This window comes from Colias eurytheme, chromosome 19 (genome assembly GCF_061535395.1).
Source record: "Colias eurytheme isolate Ceu_HAF_F1 chromosome 19, ilColEury1 Martin Lab GWU primary, whole genome shotgun sequence".
NCBI classification, from domain to species: domain Eukaryota; kingdom Metazoa; phylum Arthropoda; class Insecta; order Lepidoptera; family Pieridae; genus Colias; species Colias eurytheme.
Window position 1 is genome coordinate 2,339,265 of NC_142998.1, and position 15,957 is coordinate 2,355,221.

At 32.7% G+C, this 15,957-nt stretch overlaps 1 protein-coding gene across 2 annotated transcripts; it reads right to left on the reverse strand.

Annotated features, from left to right (window-relative positions):
• Positions 1-6,326: 6,326 nt before the first annotated feature.
• Positions 6,327-15,665, reverse strand: LOC149900017 (uncharacterized). Of its 2 annotated transcripts, XR_016457816.1 has the most exons (9): positions 15,051-15,665; positions 14,639-14,789; positions 14,032-14,086; positions 13,603-13,741; positions 13,144-13,272; positions 11,456-12,385; positions 11,042-11,177; positions 10,574-10,681; positions 6,327-7,385 (listed from the first exon to the last, which is right to left on the reverse strand). XR_016457816.1 is itself a non-coding variant. In XM_090113182.1 (8 exons), exons 1-8 carry the CDS (start codon positions 15,450-15,452, stop codon positions 10,638-10,640), a joined length of 1,986 nt encoding a protein of 661 aa, XP_089969308.1. In that variant the 5' UTR covers positions 15,453-15,665; the 3' UTR covers positions 10,481-10,637. The 2 variants fall into 2 exon arrangements, 1 of the variants encoding a protein (XP_089969308.1); XM_090113182.1 differs by lacking the exon at positions 6,327-7,385 and having other exon boundaries at positions 10,481-10,681.
• Positions 15,666-15,957: the final 292 nt, after the last annotated feature.

The following is a 15,957-nucleotide window of genomic DNA, read 5'->3' on the forward strand; positions in this document are numbered from 1 at the left end:
GCTTGGTCTAGTAGTGCAAACAAATGCATCCTGTCATCCTATATGTAAATAATACAAATGTACTAAGGGAAAGTTGCTCCACTTAATTTTTAAAAATTAAATCATTCGTATGCATAATTTAATATTCGTAATAAGTACCAAAAATGACAATTTGAAACAATTTTCGTGAAAATTACACCGGGTGATTTTTTTTATCAGTACACAAAATTTGCGAATACTTTCTATTGATATCTTCAACTTCATGTTTATATAACTGATCAACTTTTACAAAGAAATTTGGACGAAATATAAAAAAAAATAAGCTTTCCATACAAAATGCATAACTCTATACATTTTTTTCGACCTAAGTTTCTTAGTGAAAGTTGTTCAGTTTAACTAATAAAACGGATAAACAAATTTTGTATATAATAAAAAAATGTAATGTTTGTGTTAAAAAATTATAAAATAGAAAAATACGCAAATGAAAACAAAAGATATTTATTTCTGACTAGCTTCCGCCCACGACTCCGTCCGCGCGGATGTCGGTCTTCGCGTCTTCTACAGATTTATTATATTATCCATACTAATATTATAAATGCGAAAGTAACTCTGTCTGTCTGTCTGTCTGTCTGTCTGTTACTCAATCACGCCTTAACTACTGAACCAATTTGCATGAAATTTGGTATAGAGATATTTTGATACCCGAGAAAGGACATAGGCTACTTTTTACCCCGGGACATAGGATAGGTTTTATCCTGGAAATCCCACGGGAACGGGAAATATGCGGGTTTTTCTTTGACTTTCCGGGCGAAGCCGCGGGCGGAAAGCTAGTGTATAATATATAGATTTATATTGATAAACCTAATAAATCTTTTGCTAGCATTCTGATGCTTTATCGGTTGCACTGGATTTATCTCTTTTTTTTTTCAATCGCTTGAATGATATAGGATGGGTCCTTGATGGGCATCGAATGCTGAAGTCTCGAATCAATCAATTCTGACAGTAGGCAATTTATGTAAAATCTTGATAATGGTCCATCATTTTATTTTGCCTAAACGTTACATAATTTTTTATATATTCTATTTTTAACGAATGATTCACTCCAGTCCAAACAGAAAAGACTTCTGCTTCTTTGTATTTCAAAAGTGTTATTTTTTCCATTGTATTTCAAATATTATTTTTTTTATTTTTAACCGCATCTTCCGCATTCATGTCTTTTGCCGGAATTAGACATTTAACTTCTACTAGTCCCATTTTCCCTTTTTGATATGGGAGTGTATAAAGTAAATTTTAGATATTTCTCGTTATACTTTTAAAAAGTTATTATTGTCATTTTGCTCATTAGGTAAAGTAATTTCGATATCAGTTTTAAGTTTTTTGATACCTGCAACAATAACGTCATAATCGCCTGCACATACTTAACGATTACACCCTGTATACAATCCACCATCCACATTCATAATGTTTTCCTGTCCTCCTCTCCTTTACGCTGTTCACCGATACATTTTAAATGAGTAAATCTGCTACCACTGAAGGATGTTTCATTGTGATCAGCAAATTTTCACCACTGTTGTCGATTAATTGTTTTTTTCATTTTAAATCAGCAATTGGGAATCATCAGTTTTGTTTTTTGCAGATTGGTGATGTACCCTAACAATACGTCGAAAAGGGAAAGCATCAACGAATTATCGTTTTCGTCCTCTTTTTTTATTCTTCGCGTCTCTGTTACTTGTGTTTGTTTAGTTCTCATCACCCACTGAATTTTCTATGTTATTGTGATCTTCCATTACATCTGAGTTTTGATGATGTGATGATAATCCATTCGTTTTAATATTGGTACTTAGAGTTGGTGGACTAAACTAGAAATGGCGGACTAAATTTGTCAGCGCGTCTGTAAGATCAGAATATAAAACCAACATCCTGTATTTAAGTTACAAAATTAATAATCAAACAACATGCCGCTACGTTGAAAATGACTAGAAGAAAAAATTAAAACACCTCGGCATATAATTTTGGAGTAAACAAATCATTTTCCCCGTATGGGGATTTCCCCGGATGAACTTGGGAAGTTCAAGTTCTCAATACAAGTTTATATTATATTTCGTATTTCTCAAACGAAACGAAAATGAAGTTCCAAAAATGTTTATTCATTTTTGGAACTTCAAAAAAAAATATATTATAAGAAAATTTATGAGCTTACTTTAAGTAGTTATAAAGAAATATACATCCCTTTACTGACACCCCGTAAAATAAAGAAATTGTTGCCAATCACCTTTGCAATCTATTTGGTTTCATTAACTTTATGTTCGAAGATAATTTTTTTTTCTAGTAGTTACACGCGTATTTTTTTCGTTTATTTTCCATATCGAAATCAAATGTTTAAAAATACGAATATTTGCACAGAACTAAGATAAAAATAATCAATTAACAAAAATATTAAATTTAATGAAGTAGAGCAACTTTCACTTCGGTATGAAGGAAAATCGAGCGTAGAGCACACGTCAGAACGCTCCGGCCCAAGGAGCGCGACTAAAGAAATTCGCTAGGATTTTTCATAATTATTTTAAATATTTTTTTAATATTTAAAGAATTATCAAAATTCAAAAAAAAATTTTTTTAAAGGATTAATACTCATTGGTCTTCAACCAACTCGAATAAATTAATGGAAAAAATAACTTTTAGCAGTATTTATCAATAGATTTTGTAAGGCAAAAAATGGGAAATTTAATGAATTTATAACGTTCTAATTAGGAAAATCATAAGTTTTTCGGAAATTGTATTCAGCACTTTTTAATAACGACTATATAAGGATAATAATGCGCTGATCAGATTGTATAAATTGTGATCGGTTGCAACGTAGTGAGTGCACAAACTTAGCTCGAAATGTCTTTGGGGGAAAGAGACTTATCTTGAAGGCCTGATTAAGGTAACATAAAGTAACTTTATAAATGTGAAAAAATTTACGCGCATTGCGTATATAACACTAATTGATAAACAAGAAAAAAAAATTCAGTTTATCATTTCATTAGCCGGGAAAAAATTGTCAAATAACTTGTTGAAAACGCAATTTTGCTAGACTGCAGCCTTAAGGCATTTAGGAACCAATTTAACTCAAACAATTTTTAGTGAAGGAGTAATAAAGGCCCGGTCCGAATTTCCGCCAATTGACTGTAGGATTAATGGAGTGTTTTTAGCGGACCCAATTAATCCCGGCGAAGATAGGTAATTTAAATTTTATGTACGGTTCAGAAATACCTTCCGATTTTATTACTAGCGGTTCAAATTAATCAGGGTTTATAACATTTGAAACTTCTTTTTGCGTGTTGAGAGTAAAATTTCAAGGTAGCGTCATGGCGATACCGTCACGTCATGGAGTAAGGCGACGATTTTGGTATCTTTGAATTTTGTCAAAGTAGTTTCACTTTTGACACGTGTGCTCGGCACTCACTCTCTTTTTTTTTTACTTGGAAAAGGATGAGGTTCGATATTCGTGAATTTTCTATAAAGACATTTTACCAATTTCCATCGTCACCTAGTAGGAATAAAGGAAAACTGAGACTTTCTCGGAATACAATAAAATCTGAGATTGGTTTGTATAAAAACAGACGAGTATTTTTCTTTTATAAGGAAGTGAACAGAATGTCCGTCAAGAATCAAATTAATTTCGTCTGTACTCGGGAGAAAGAAAAATAGACGTTTCATTAAACAAAGTCACTGTCGATTTTAAAATTACATTTTTTGTTTAAAATTAAATTTTTTGACCTATTTTTGATTAACTCACATTTAAAGAGAATCCACATCTATAAAATAGTGACCAATTTTTACTTCACGAAAGCATAATATAATAAGTACATTTTATTATTAACTAGTAGGTAGTCCGCCCCGGCTTCGCCCGTGGTACATATTTCGCAATAAAAGGTAGCCTATGTCCTTTCTCGGGTAGCAAAATATCTCCATACCAAATTTCATGCAAATTGGTTCAGTAGTTTAGGCGTGATTGAGTAACAGACAGACAGACAGAGTTACTTTCGCATTTATAATATTAGTATGGATTATATTAAACTTAATTCACCTTATTTTAATTTTTAACGAGTTCTGAAGCACAATTTAAACCCAAAAAAATTGGTTGTTTGTAAAGTAGGTTTACGATCGAGATGTTTACGTGATAACGTCTTATTGGTGGCAGCGCTCGAGATGAGACGGGAGATCGGTCCGTCTCTCTCTCGTTATACCTGCGATCGCGCTCGTGAGGTTTTGGTGTGACACAAGTTTCTGAACATGTCACCCGACTAAAACGATTTTAAAAACGTTATCACGTTAAAAACTAAATATTATAACAAACTACTTGCATTTAAAAAATAAAACGATTGCTTTTAAAAATTTCACACCCAAAAAGAAAATCTTATTTTCTTTACCTAGTAGGTACCTACCCACAAAAAAATGTTGTGTGGTTTTATGAAACCACGGTAAAAGTGAAACTGTTCGAACGGTTCCGAACACTGCTTTGTGTAGCGCATGTCGCGTGACGGCCGGCTGCCGAGTAGGTATACCTACTACGATACACGCGACATGCGCTACACAGACCAAAAAGTTTGAGACGATGTAATAAAAGTTTCACTTTAAAAATAATTGCTTAAAGACTCCCTACCGCAACTTACTAACACGGATATCAATCAAACCCAACCATTTCAGGATTTCGGCCAAAATTCCTAAACCCTTAACAGCCATGAGTAAATTCACGTCATTAAGGCGAAGAGCAACGTTATAGGCCCGTTATAATTAAGGGAACTGATAATAATCAGGGATTTATACACCTAATTTTAATAGTAAACTTGGGACGGTTACCGCATTTTACATTGAATTCAATTGAAGCGGGTTTGTTTACGGAAGTTTAGATATGAATACTGAATAGATTATCTCTATGGTAAGATTACATTCAGGTAAGTGTGAAATATAGTACAAGTATATTTTGATTATTAATTAGAAATCTTAATTGCCTTCCTTACATCATCATCCATAGACGTTCCCACTGGGACACGGGCCTCCTATGAGGGTACTGGGTACAGGCTATGGCCTATACCCCATGTCCCCAGTCCCCTCATATCCATCATATCCACCACGCCGCGCTGGCCAAGTGCGGGTTGGCGGATGACACATGTCGTCGAACTTTTGATTCTTCGACATACCGGTGGTGATGTTAAAACATGCGCAGATAAATTGAAAAATCAATTTATTTCCTGCGCGCTCGTCTGGTCTCAAACCTTCGACTTATCGATTCGAAGTCCGACACTCGATATAAAAAAACACAAAAGTATTTTGTGTATTATTAAGAGTCCTAATACAAAATTGCGCTGGACGAAAGCTAGTATTTTTACGTTCTAACGCGATCATCGTGTGTCGAGTAGCAAAGGCTGAAAGCGCTCAAAGTGGAAACATTATAGGACCTTATTATCTCGGTATCGTCTACTCCACCAATTCTAATCTAGTATCGTGGGCTTCCCGACTACTACGCGCGGGAAAAACGTACTTTTGTAATTTTGTGTCTGACGGAGCAGCGCAACACGTCCTACTTCCTAAAGCGCGGAGCGCGGTCTGCCAAGTGAGTGCCATAACAGCGTTTGCGCTCCCGTATACATATAATCGAAAATTCTAGAGAACTTTAAAATATTCCATTACTTTCATAAATCATATAATATGTATTTTTTTGATTGCAAATTTTTAAGCATAAATCTATCATTTAATGTGTATTTTTTATTTATTTTTTACTCTGTTGTATGTTATAAAAATTCGACGCCAAATACACATAAAATTTCATCAAAGTAAGGCTATTTTAACTTAGATTTTCTTTGAATTTTTGAATAAAAGTACTTAAATTGCCTCGAGCATATTTTAGGATGTCTCAGTGTCTTTACTGTCGTATATTTTATAAGAAAACTTCTTCTTTTAAATTCCGTGTAAACTACAAAGACACGAACGTCCCGCATGGAAAAAATTGAAACACCTCTCAGGTTATTGGCTATTAAACAAACTGGACAATGAATATCAATAAATTGTCTCGAACATATTTTAGATATTGAATGAATCTTTAATTTAAGATATTATAACACATTGTTACTAATTTAGTTTCGTTAAACGTGCTCCTAAAGAATTACAGAAACAAGTCAAAATCACTCTAAAATCGATAAGGATTCTTAACAAATAGCTGAGTTTTTGTTAGATGTCCTATCAGAACCACTTCTATCAGGTCAGCTAGTAACTTAATATCAAATTATTTCTATCATTAATTATTTAATAATCAGGATGTGCAGTTTAAATAAAACACAATTTTGCAAAAAAAGTCTTTATTTTTTCAACTTAACGTTAAATTTCTTAGGTACTTATTTACTAAAAATCTTATGAAGTAGGTTTTTAATTTTCCCATACAATTTAGAATATTATCTTATTAATTTATTATAATAATAATTAACCTAATATAATAATATTTAATTTATTATAATAATTTATTATAAAAGTAGACTTATTATTAGTGCAAAACTTACCGATTCTTAACTTTTAACTTAATGACATTCTTTAACTTAAATATATACATACTTACTGACTTATTGTAAAATGCTTGTTAAAACTTAAATTAATCTATGCTAAGAGTAAAAATTTAATTAAAATTAATCTATTACTAAGCTCTTAGAAATTAATCATAAAATTACACTTAAAACAATAGATATAAAAATTATATTTACTTACAAAACTGTCTTAAAAACTAAAATCAAAGCAATTGTTTAAAATTAAATAATAGTAGAATAAAAAAAAGACGTGTGGCACTCGGGGACTGCCGCGGTAAAGCTATTGCATGCTATGCCTTCAAGCCACACCTCCGCCCGTCGGAGTGGGGAGCGTGAGGTTTTTTCGTTACGGAATTTCTCGATTCGGTCCCCGCGCTCAATGCCCGCGATAGAAGCTATGCAATAGCTTAAAATATCAAAATATAACATAATTATTGTATTAATTTAATACATAACATGCTAGTAACTAGGCAATCACTCTGAATTAAATGCGTACTTTGTTCTATCTATCGACTCTGAAAAACAATCCATTTAACTGTTTGTGATGAAATTTTAAGGATATTATAAGTCTGGGATAAATTTGCATCAGTTTCACGCTGATAAACCAATACGTATTATAACACAAAATCGTCCGACGCGTCCGACAATTTGTTAAATTTTATTCAAAAAGATATTTTTTAATACATTTGTCAGCTTTTACAAAAATAATTTCGAATGGCTAGTCCCTAATACATTCTACTAGCTTCTACGTGTAAACAGTTACTTCTCACTTGTCATAGGGCTTAGTGGTGTGACAAGCACTAAGCACTTAGTGCTAAGCACATGTGAACCGGCCATAAGAGAAACCTGAAAAATGTTAAAATATTTTTACCGAATTTAAATTCATATTTTTGTTAATTCTTATGATATAAAATAATACATATTTATTTACCTATCTTTGGTACAAAACTTAAAAAAATAATAATTTAATTGCTTAACTCCTAACATATCTAATAACATATCTAACATATTACATATCTACATAAAAATACAATACTAAATTCTAAAAAGAAATATAAAACTTATCGCATAAACAAATACGACGGTAGGAACTAATTTAAAAGTGAAATACCCGTTTTGTGAGCTTTACGACACCTCAGAGAGATTTCATGTATCAAGACCCGTTTCTAATTATGTATAATAGACCAGTTTCCTAACTATTGCCTAAACATCGCTGCGGAATTTTCTAGAATACTTATACTAGGTGCTATGATTTGGCTATGAATAAGTAGATTCATATATTGAGGGTAGTTTTTTAAACTTAATGGCGTCAGAGAGAACGCGTACTTAGCGCGCTAACCTAACGCACCGTTATCGCGCCGAGAATTGTTTATATTTTTGTCAGAGCCAGTAAAGGGGCAGGTGGGCTACCTGATGTTAAGTGTTTACCACCACCCATAAACATTTGTAACATGTGCTTTAATATAATATATTTTTTTCACAAATGGACATCTCAACAATGAACAGAATTTTCACATCTACAGCTATCGATCTGCACTACGCTTTTGTGAACGGTTCGTTGCATTATGCGTAGTGCAACTAATCTATTTTTATTATTAAGTTTTTTTTTTATTATTTTATGACAACAATGTAATACAGTTTAAAGATGTAAAATATAACTACGTACCAATATTAACTTAAAGTTAGTTAACGTTAAAGTTAACTTATTTGAAAAAAAAACGCGACGCTATAACGGTATAACGCAGCGTTAGGTACGCGTTCTATTTGACACAGCCCTAAGCATGAGAATATTGATAATATGTACAGGTTAATATTTAAGATAATTTTGAGCAGTTTTATTTCCCGGACGCTTTTCATAGACTTGTATTTTAAAGGCATTATGATTTATGTTTATATTGGTCATATATATTCTTAAAAATTCCTTAAAACATAAAATATGTACTTGTTAGATAAATGTAATAGCCTAACTAAAAATATTAATATTAATATAGTATACTAGCGGTCCGCCCCGGCTTCGCTCGTGGTACATATTTAGGTTTTCTCTACATAAGAACCATCCTCGTACTTCAAGGAATATAATAAAAAAAGAATTATCGAAATCGGTTCAGCCGTTCTCGAGTTATGCGCTTACCAACACATTTTGCGATTCATTTTTATATACATATAAGAAGATGTATAAGAAGATATAAATAAATAGATATTAAAATACTATTATTATGAATATAGTAACTTACTATCTTATGAAAATCCGATCTTAATGTTAATCTAATCTAAGATCTTAATCTAATTCAGACGTAAATTAATTTATGATTACTTAAATCAATCGTATAGTAATACATATATATAGCATAAATAATATTGGCACGGTTACAGTTAAAAGCCATCGCAAAGCATTTCTTACATAATGTTATAAAAAACTAACATTCATTTTTTTTCTAAATTACAAGAATTATTTGATAAAAAATACATTCTTGCTCCCTTTTGGGTTAATATTACCTAACTAATTATATAATATTTACAGTTTTTATTTAATTATATTTTGATTAGTCAACATGTTTCTATTGTTAGTATATTTTGTTGCATTATTTGTTAATACCATTAATTCGAGCGCGAAAGAGACAGCACAAATTATATAAAACATTCGCTTAGTTTCCAACAATCTTAATATTATTAGTATTTATTATTTAATAATAAGTATAACTAACAATAAAAAGGGTATGTGTGCCGAGCACTCGTCAAAAGTGAAACTTCTTTGTGAAGATTCAAAGACGGTATTGGCATGACGCGATCTTGAAATTTTACTCTGAACGCGCCTAAAGAAGTTTCACTTTAAAAATATTACAAATGTTAATCTGTTATACATTACCACATTATTTCACAAGTTTTCTTTATTTGTATTGTCAAAAGTTCAACTTTTTCGCATAAAAACACCTCGTGTCTCTACAAGTCTTTGTTTCTTTAATTCTATCTAGCTTCTCTTACCAACCAACCATCCATTCTCAATACTTTCACTTTACACACGCTTTACTCATTCCCATACATTTTATGAAAGGCGGAATCTTTTTCAAACTACCCTCATTTACCGACTTTAAAAAAGTGGACATAATCGCATATCAATTCATTGTATTTTAATACATCGTCAATCACTACATAGTATAAAACAAAGTCGCTCTCCCTGTCCCTATGTCCCTATGTCCCTTTGTACGCTTAAATCTTTGAAACTACGCAACGGATTTTGATGCGGTTTTTTTAATAGATAGAGTGATTCAAGAGGAAGGTTTATATGTATAATAACATCCATTAAATAGTGGAGAAATACTGTTATTTTTGAGGTTTCTAATGTGATGTCGTAAAAAATTACATTCTTTCCGCTTAAATTGCAAACGCAGGCTGAACCCTACGAGTTTTATCAAAATAATGTACTAAGTATTATACACATTGAAAAGGTCTACAGAAAAGTCCGCGATGGTATATGTCTATCTCTTATGGATAACCCACAATAACTTTTGTCATTTACTTTTTACGACAAATAATGGCTAATTTTCGATGCGATTTTAACCAATACAGCATTAATCCTCAACCAATTAAATACCTTGAATACATTGTTCATTTAATATAGATCTATATGGCCCTTTACACCGTATGATTTAAGTGAATATTTTCGAAGATATTACAGATTTAAAAATTGCGGGACGTAGCGTTTGCGGCGGTACCGGCCGGGCCGGCCGCCCGGCTATCTATTTTATACCCGTGCGAAGCCGGAGCGGGCGACGCTATGTTTTTATATACAACGTTCACAGTTTTTCTGTAGTGTATTTAGTATCAGCATTGCACCCGTGCGAAGCCGGGGCGGGTCGCTAGTAGTATATAAGTCAACACTAATATTCCTTTCACTTTTGACAAATAATGTTCATTCACTTTTAAAATTATTCACGCTTACGCTTTTCATCATTATTCACAAATAGTTCATGTGTCCTTGACTTTAAGCACCACACTTCAAATTCGTGTCTAAAAGCGAGGAAAAAATATCTTACCATACAAATTCCAATACCATAAATGGTTCACTCTAGAATGTCCTAGAAACCAATAATTGATCACTCATCTTCCAAGTTCATTGCCAAATCTCGCTGGGCTGAAATAATCTGTACATACAAGTTAAGTTTATTATCAATAACAAGTCTCTATAATCGATTTAAAGCCTATAAAAATAAGTTTGATGTAAAACAAATACATATCAATTTATTCTTATTATTTGTAAAAATAAGTTAAGAGTATAACCTGGAAAATTGTATAGTTTTTCATTCCAAACTAAAAGTAATAGAAATGATACAAAACACAAATCATTGCTAAAATCTTTAGTTTGTTAACCCAATTTTTTTAAACCCAATACAAGATCAGACAGGCAGCTCTTAATAAAAAAAGGCTAATATTGGTTTAAGCTCAATAACACCGCACAATAAAATCCCGTAAAAAAATAAGAAAAAATCATTTAAAAAGGATACGGAAACACCTCTCAGCTTCCGAAGGGTTGCCAAACTTGACCATAGCGCATCCGGGTATTGTGAACTCTAAAGATACAACTTGTCCTACTTTTGACAACTTACCACAAAGACTGGCATACGTTACTGTTGGTGGTAGCTGCAGAAGGATGAAAAAATAATATTTTTAAGTAAAATATGAGTATTCTAATAAAAAATATAAAGGATATATACTTCAGAATCTCTAAAATAAAATTAATTGTTGGTTAAAATCAAGTATGTATTATTAATCATTGTAAGCTAATCGATAAATTAAGCTATAACTGGACAAAAATCATCGAAATAAATATTTTCATAAACATTTTTTTAAGAAGCGAGACATAAATTGTCTTAATATTGTAAGCTAACAACGATTTTATAAAATCCAAGTGAACTTACATTCGTAATCTGTAAGGTCGTAGAATCATTTGTTTTAAGCACCAATACACCTTTTTCTGGTATTCTGGGATCTCTGACCCCTGAAGTATTTGGAGCAACAGGTCGTGGCACCATAGATGGATTTTGTCCCGGTTGAAGCATTCTCTGGCCATTCACATTAGTTGTCGGCCCTTGACCGTTATTTAGAGGCAATCGATTAGGAAATTGCCCAGAATTTTGGAAATTGGAACCTCCTTGTGCATGAGGAAAGTTGGGACCAATTGGTCGAGGAAGACTTTGAAAATTTGAACCGACGAAATTAGGTCCAGGAGCATACATCGGTATATTATGACCTTGCATAGGTATCCCTTGGTTAGGACCAAATGGAACTGCGTAATTTTGACCGTGAAATTGTTGTATATTAGTACCAGGATTGCAACCCGTTGGAACTGGCACGTTCGGTGCCGGTAATCGTATCCCCATATTCTGAGCTGGCAATACTGGTCGAATATTTGCGCCAGGCATTGGCCCATTTATAGGCCTTGGCACATATGTAATACTACTTCCAGGCATTGTACTATTCGCGAACGGATAAGTTGCTTGTTTCGAATTATTCACTCTACTGTCATCTGTACTCGTTGTTTTCCTTTGTCCAATCGGGCCAAATTGACCCAGATTTTCAGAGCTATCGCTAAGTTTAACGGGAACATAAGGTTCCGGGGACTTTTTCCGTTCCTGGCTAAATAGGGAGGGGTTAATATTTGAAGGTTGCCCCATGACAAATTGTTCGTATTCCGAAACAATATCGCGTAGGGGTTTTCCCGATTCCCCGAAACCAAGGCCATAGTTTAACAGGCCCTTGGGCAGCGGCAGAGCGATCTCCGCGTACGGATCTAATGACACTTTCAAACTTTGGCCATAAAAAATTTGGTCGTTTAACATTGAAATTGCCTGGAACAAGTTAAAAGTTATGAGTACGGTGTGATGTATGTTCGTTTTTGGGTAGATGTAACTGTATAATGTAATAGTTATTTTAAATTGTAGTTATGAAATATATTACATTTGTTACAAACATGAACTTTAGAACCTCACAAAAATGGAAACAGGATCTATTATTGCTGCCTATATTTTTTAACGATATTAATAAATGTATCGTCATAGAAATGCTAGAAGTTTGAAAAGATTTCAATGTTTTAAGAATCATATATACATTGCGTCAGTTGTACAAATAACAAGTTAGGGCAAGTCCACACTACGCATTGCGGCTGCGTTGCGTCGACGCAACGCTACCGCTGCGTTTTTTTATGTACTATTAATCATAATATATACACACGGTGCGCTACGTTGACGCAATGCACGCACGATGGTGCAGACCCCAAGATGAAGCGGGCGTGATGTATTAATTACGACGCCGCCGATGATTATTTTTAAGTATTTTATATTTAGTTTTATTTGCAGAGTATAATGAGTACCATTGAAGAAATTGACTTGATTTATTTCACAAAACGCAGCAACTGTCACCGCTGCGACGACGGAGCGTTATGGCTGCGTTTAAATAATACTGCGAGGGGACATCACCTGTGACTGTGTTGACGAGACCAATAGCATTAAAATATTCGCATTTCGTCTACGCAACGCGCCGTGTAGTCTAGCTTTTACAAAATCGAGATTTCAGTTTTTTATTTGTTTGTAGAAAAATTAAAACTTACCTGAACTGCTTCAAGAGGATGGCTGAACATAATCTTGGCGTATTTATTTATAGTATTCACCACTACACAGCTTATAACCCGACCAGCCATTTCAAACACATCTCTCAATTCCGTTTTGTCACATCTAAACTATTGAAAAGATATAGATTTATTAACTGAGGAAAATATTTATGTATATACATCCCATTTTCACGGCAAAATTGCAGAGCTGTTTTTCATAAAATTTACCAAAAGATAAATTACGATGAATTGAAGGTGCTTTTTAAAACTAAAAAGAAATGTAGAAACCACTTTAATGATGTGATAAAATGAAATGTACATGAGCAAAGCTATGAAAAAACGCATTATAGGTCTATAATTATCAACTTCATGATTTATTAACTGAGAAAAAATTAGATTTTTTTACTGACTCCTATCTTATTCCTTTCAGGAACGAGTAAATAAATTAAAAAATCTCACATTTGTCACATGAATCCATTTAGTGAGTGGTGGTTTTATATTTAAACTCTGTAGAAACTCTGGTTTCAGCCCATAGAGACCTTCTGGCTCCCACTCGCTTTCATCCAGTTTCCATGGTTTATCCTCCGTTTTTATATCGCTGGCAAAAATACTTAATATAATTAAACATGGACAAATTAATATAATTATACTTCTTTCCTATCACTATCACTATATAGTATAAAGGAAAGTCGCTTTCTCTATCCCTATGTCCCTTTATATGCTTAAATCTTTAAAACTACGCATCCGATTTTGATTGGTCTTTTTTTAATAGACAGAGTGATTCAAGAGAAAGGTTATTATTTTAATGTATATAATTTATTTTTTTGCAATTTTCAAAGCATCCATTATTGTTTAAAACTTCAAAACTAATAACAACTATGTACTCACCTCTTTTCAATAATAAAAGTTGTTTCTGAAGAGTCGCTGTCACTATCATCCTCATCTAAAAAGATTTCAAACATTTTTAACCAACTGTTCCAAAAAGGACCGTTTTCAAATTGGGATAGTAGTGATTATAGTGAATACAATGAGAGATGAATTATTTTTATTTATTATTATTTAGTTAAAACAACCACTTCATAATAAATAAAACTATTTCATAATATATCTACATACCCTTACTAATAAATCTTATCAGAACAACCTTGCTATTAAAAATTCCAAAAAAAAACAGTGTGTTGAACGAGCACACAATTTAGAAGTGAATATTCTTTGGCAAGATTCAAAGATACCAAATTCATTTTACTGCATGATATGACAGCATGATAAAAATTCTTCTTTCTTTGAGTTATGCATTACTAATATTATAAAGCTGAAGAGTTTGTTTGAACACGCTAATCTCAGGAACTACTGGTCCGATTTGAAAAATTCTTTTGGTGTTAGATAGCCTATTTATCGAGGAAGGCTATAGGCTATATATCATCACCCTAACACCAACAGGAGCAGAGCAATGCGGGTGAACAGCTAGTTCATTAAAATTATTTCTATCACTTACCAACATCCACTTTGAGTTTTCCCTCAACTTCCTTTGATTTTAATTTACTGAGAACACTTTTATACTGGTCTTCACTTGTGAACCTTAATCGCAACTGATAATCTGACCTGTCTGTTCTTGAATCAGTCATTTTTACCACATTCACACCGCACTAATGTGTACAGAAAATACATGAATTTTGGGAGTCATTGTCACATATAAATGTATATAAACAAGTGCCGATAAGCAATAATTATGAGTTAACATTGAATAAACAACAGGAATCTGGTGTATACAACCAGGTTTATTAAAAAATGTTAAGTTGTGAGTTCAATAATACATCATTTATAGTAATGGATAATATTATACTTACAATAAATTATTTTTTGCATTTTTGCAAGCATAAAAGTATACATTAAATGGAAAAACTTACCTCATCAGTGACATATTGTTTAATTTTGTCATACGTCCATTCGCCGGGTAAATTGGATATGGATATAACATACATTTTGTTGTTATTCTTTGAGCAAAAATCCCTTACATCAAATTCACCAATTTCGCTATAATCTTGAGTGTCCGAAAATCGCCGGCGTTTCGTTTTATTTGTAACATTCAACGCACTATCGTCGCTTAAAACCTCAAAATCTGTTTTGCGCTTTGGAGCCAATTTATTGTCATTACTATTTGTACTAGAAGTAGAGGGTTCATTTGTTTTAGCTATCTCATGAAGCTTCTTCAACTTTTCATAAATCGACTGGTATTCACCCATATCGCATACATTTTCTCCTTTTACCGACACCATATTTACATCTTCTTGTTTTGGGGAACCCGACATTTGTTTTGTTTTCGATATACCTTCGTATGCTTGTCATGTAAGCAATCTTTGTCACAGTCTTATTGGAAAAAAATAATGTAACTAAAAAAAATGTGCGTTTTATTTTTTATAGATTTATTTAAACAATAATTGTTTAATAGGAATATTTGAAATTTTGAAGATTTAAATGCTGTAAACAGGAATTCCGTTTTGTTTTTTAATGTCAGCTGTCAATGTCAGTTTCAATTCAATTCTGTCAAATCATGGAAAATCAAGATCTGTATTGCCATTTTTTGTAAATTCATTTAGGGACGGCGTAGCCAGTTTTTATTGTTTATTGGTCTTTTTCACAGTCTTCTGCATTGGAATGGCATTGGGATAATAACTGTTAACGGGGTGAAGTAGTTTAAATTATTGTTCTCAAAAAATGTTATTGGCTTTTATATTTCGACGTCAAGGAGATGCATTTCGGGATAATGAAATGTTATTTTGAATTTGGTTTGTTTCTATTGTCGATTTTCCGATC

What these genes read in the sequence shown, in the direction of transcription:
- LOC149900017 (XM_090113182.1), bottom strand. Translation starts at nt 15,452, where the DNA reads ATGTCGGGTTCCCCAAAACAAGAAGATGTAAATATGGTGTCGGTAAAA. An exon ending in ATCCTCTTGAAGCAGTTCAG is followed by an intron (nt 12,386 to 13,143) that starts GTAAGTTTTAAT and finishes AACTTGTTCCAG; the next exon opens with GCAATTTCAATGTTAAACGA. An exon ending in GGAAGCTGAGAGGTGTTTCC is followed by an intron (nt 10,682 to 11,041) that starts GTATCCTTTTTA and finishes TTGTATGTACAG; the next exon opens with ATTATTTCAGCCCAGCGAGA.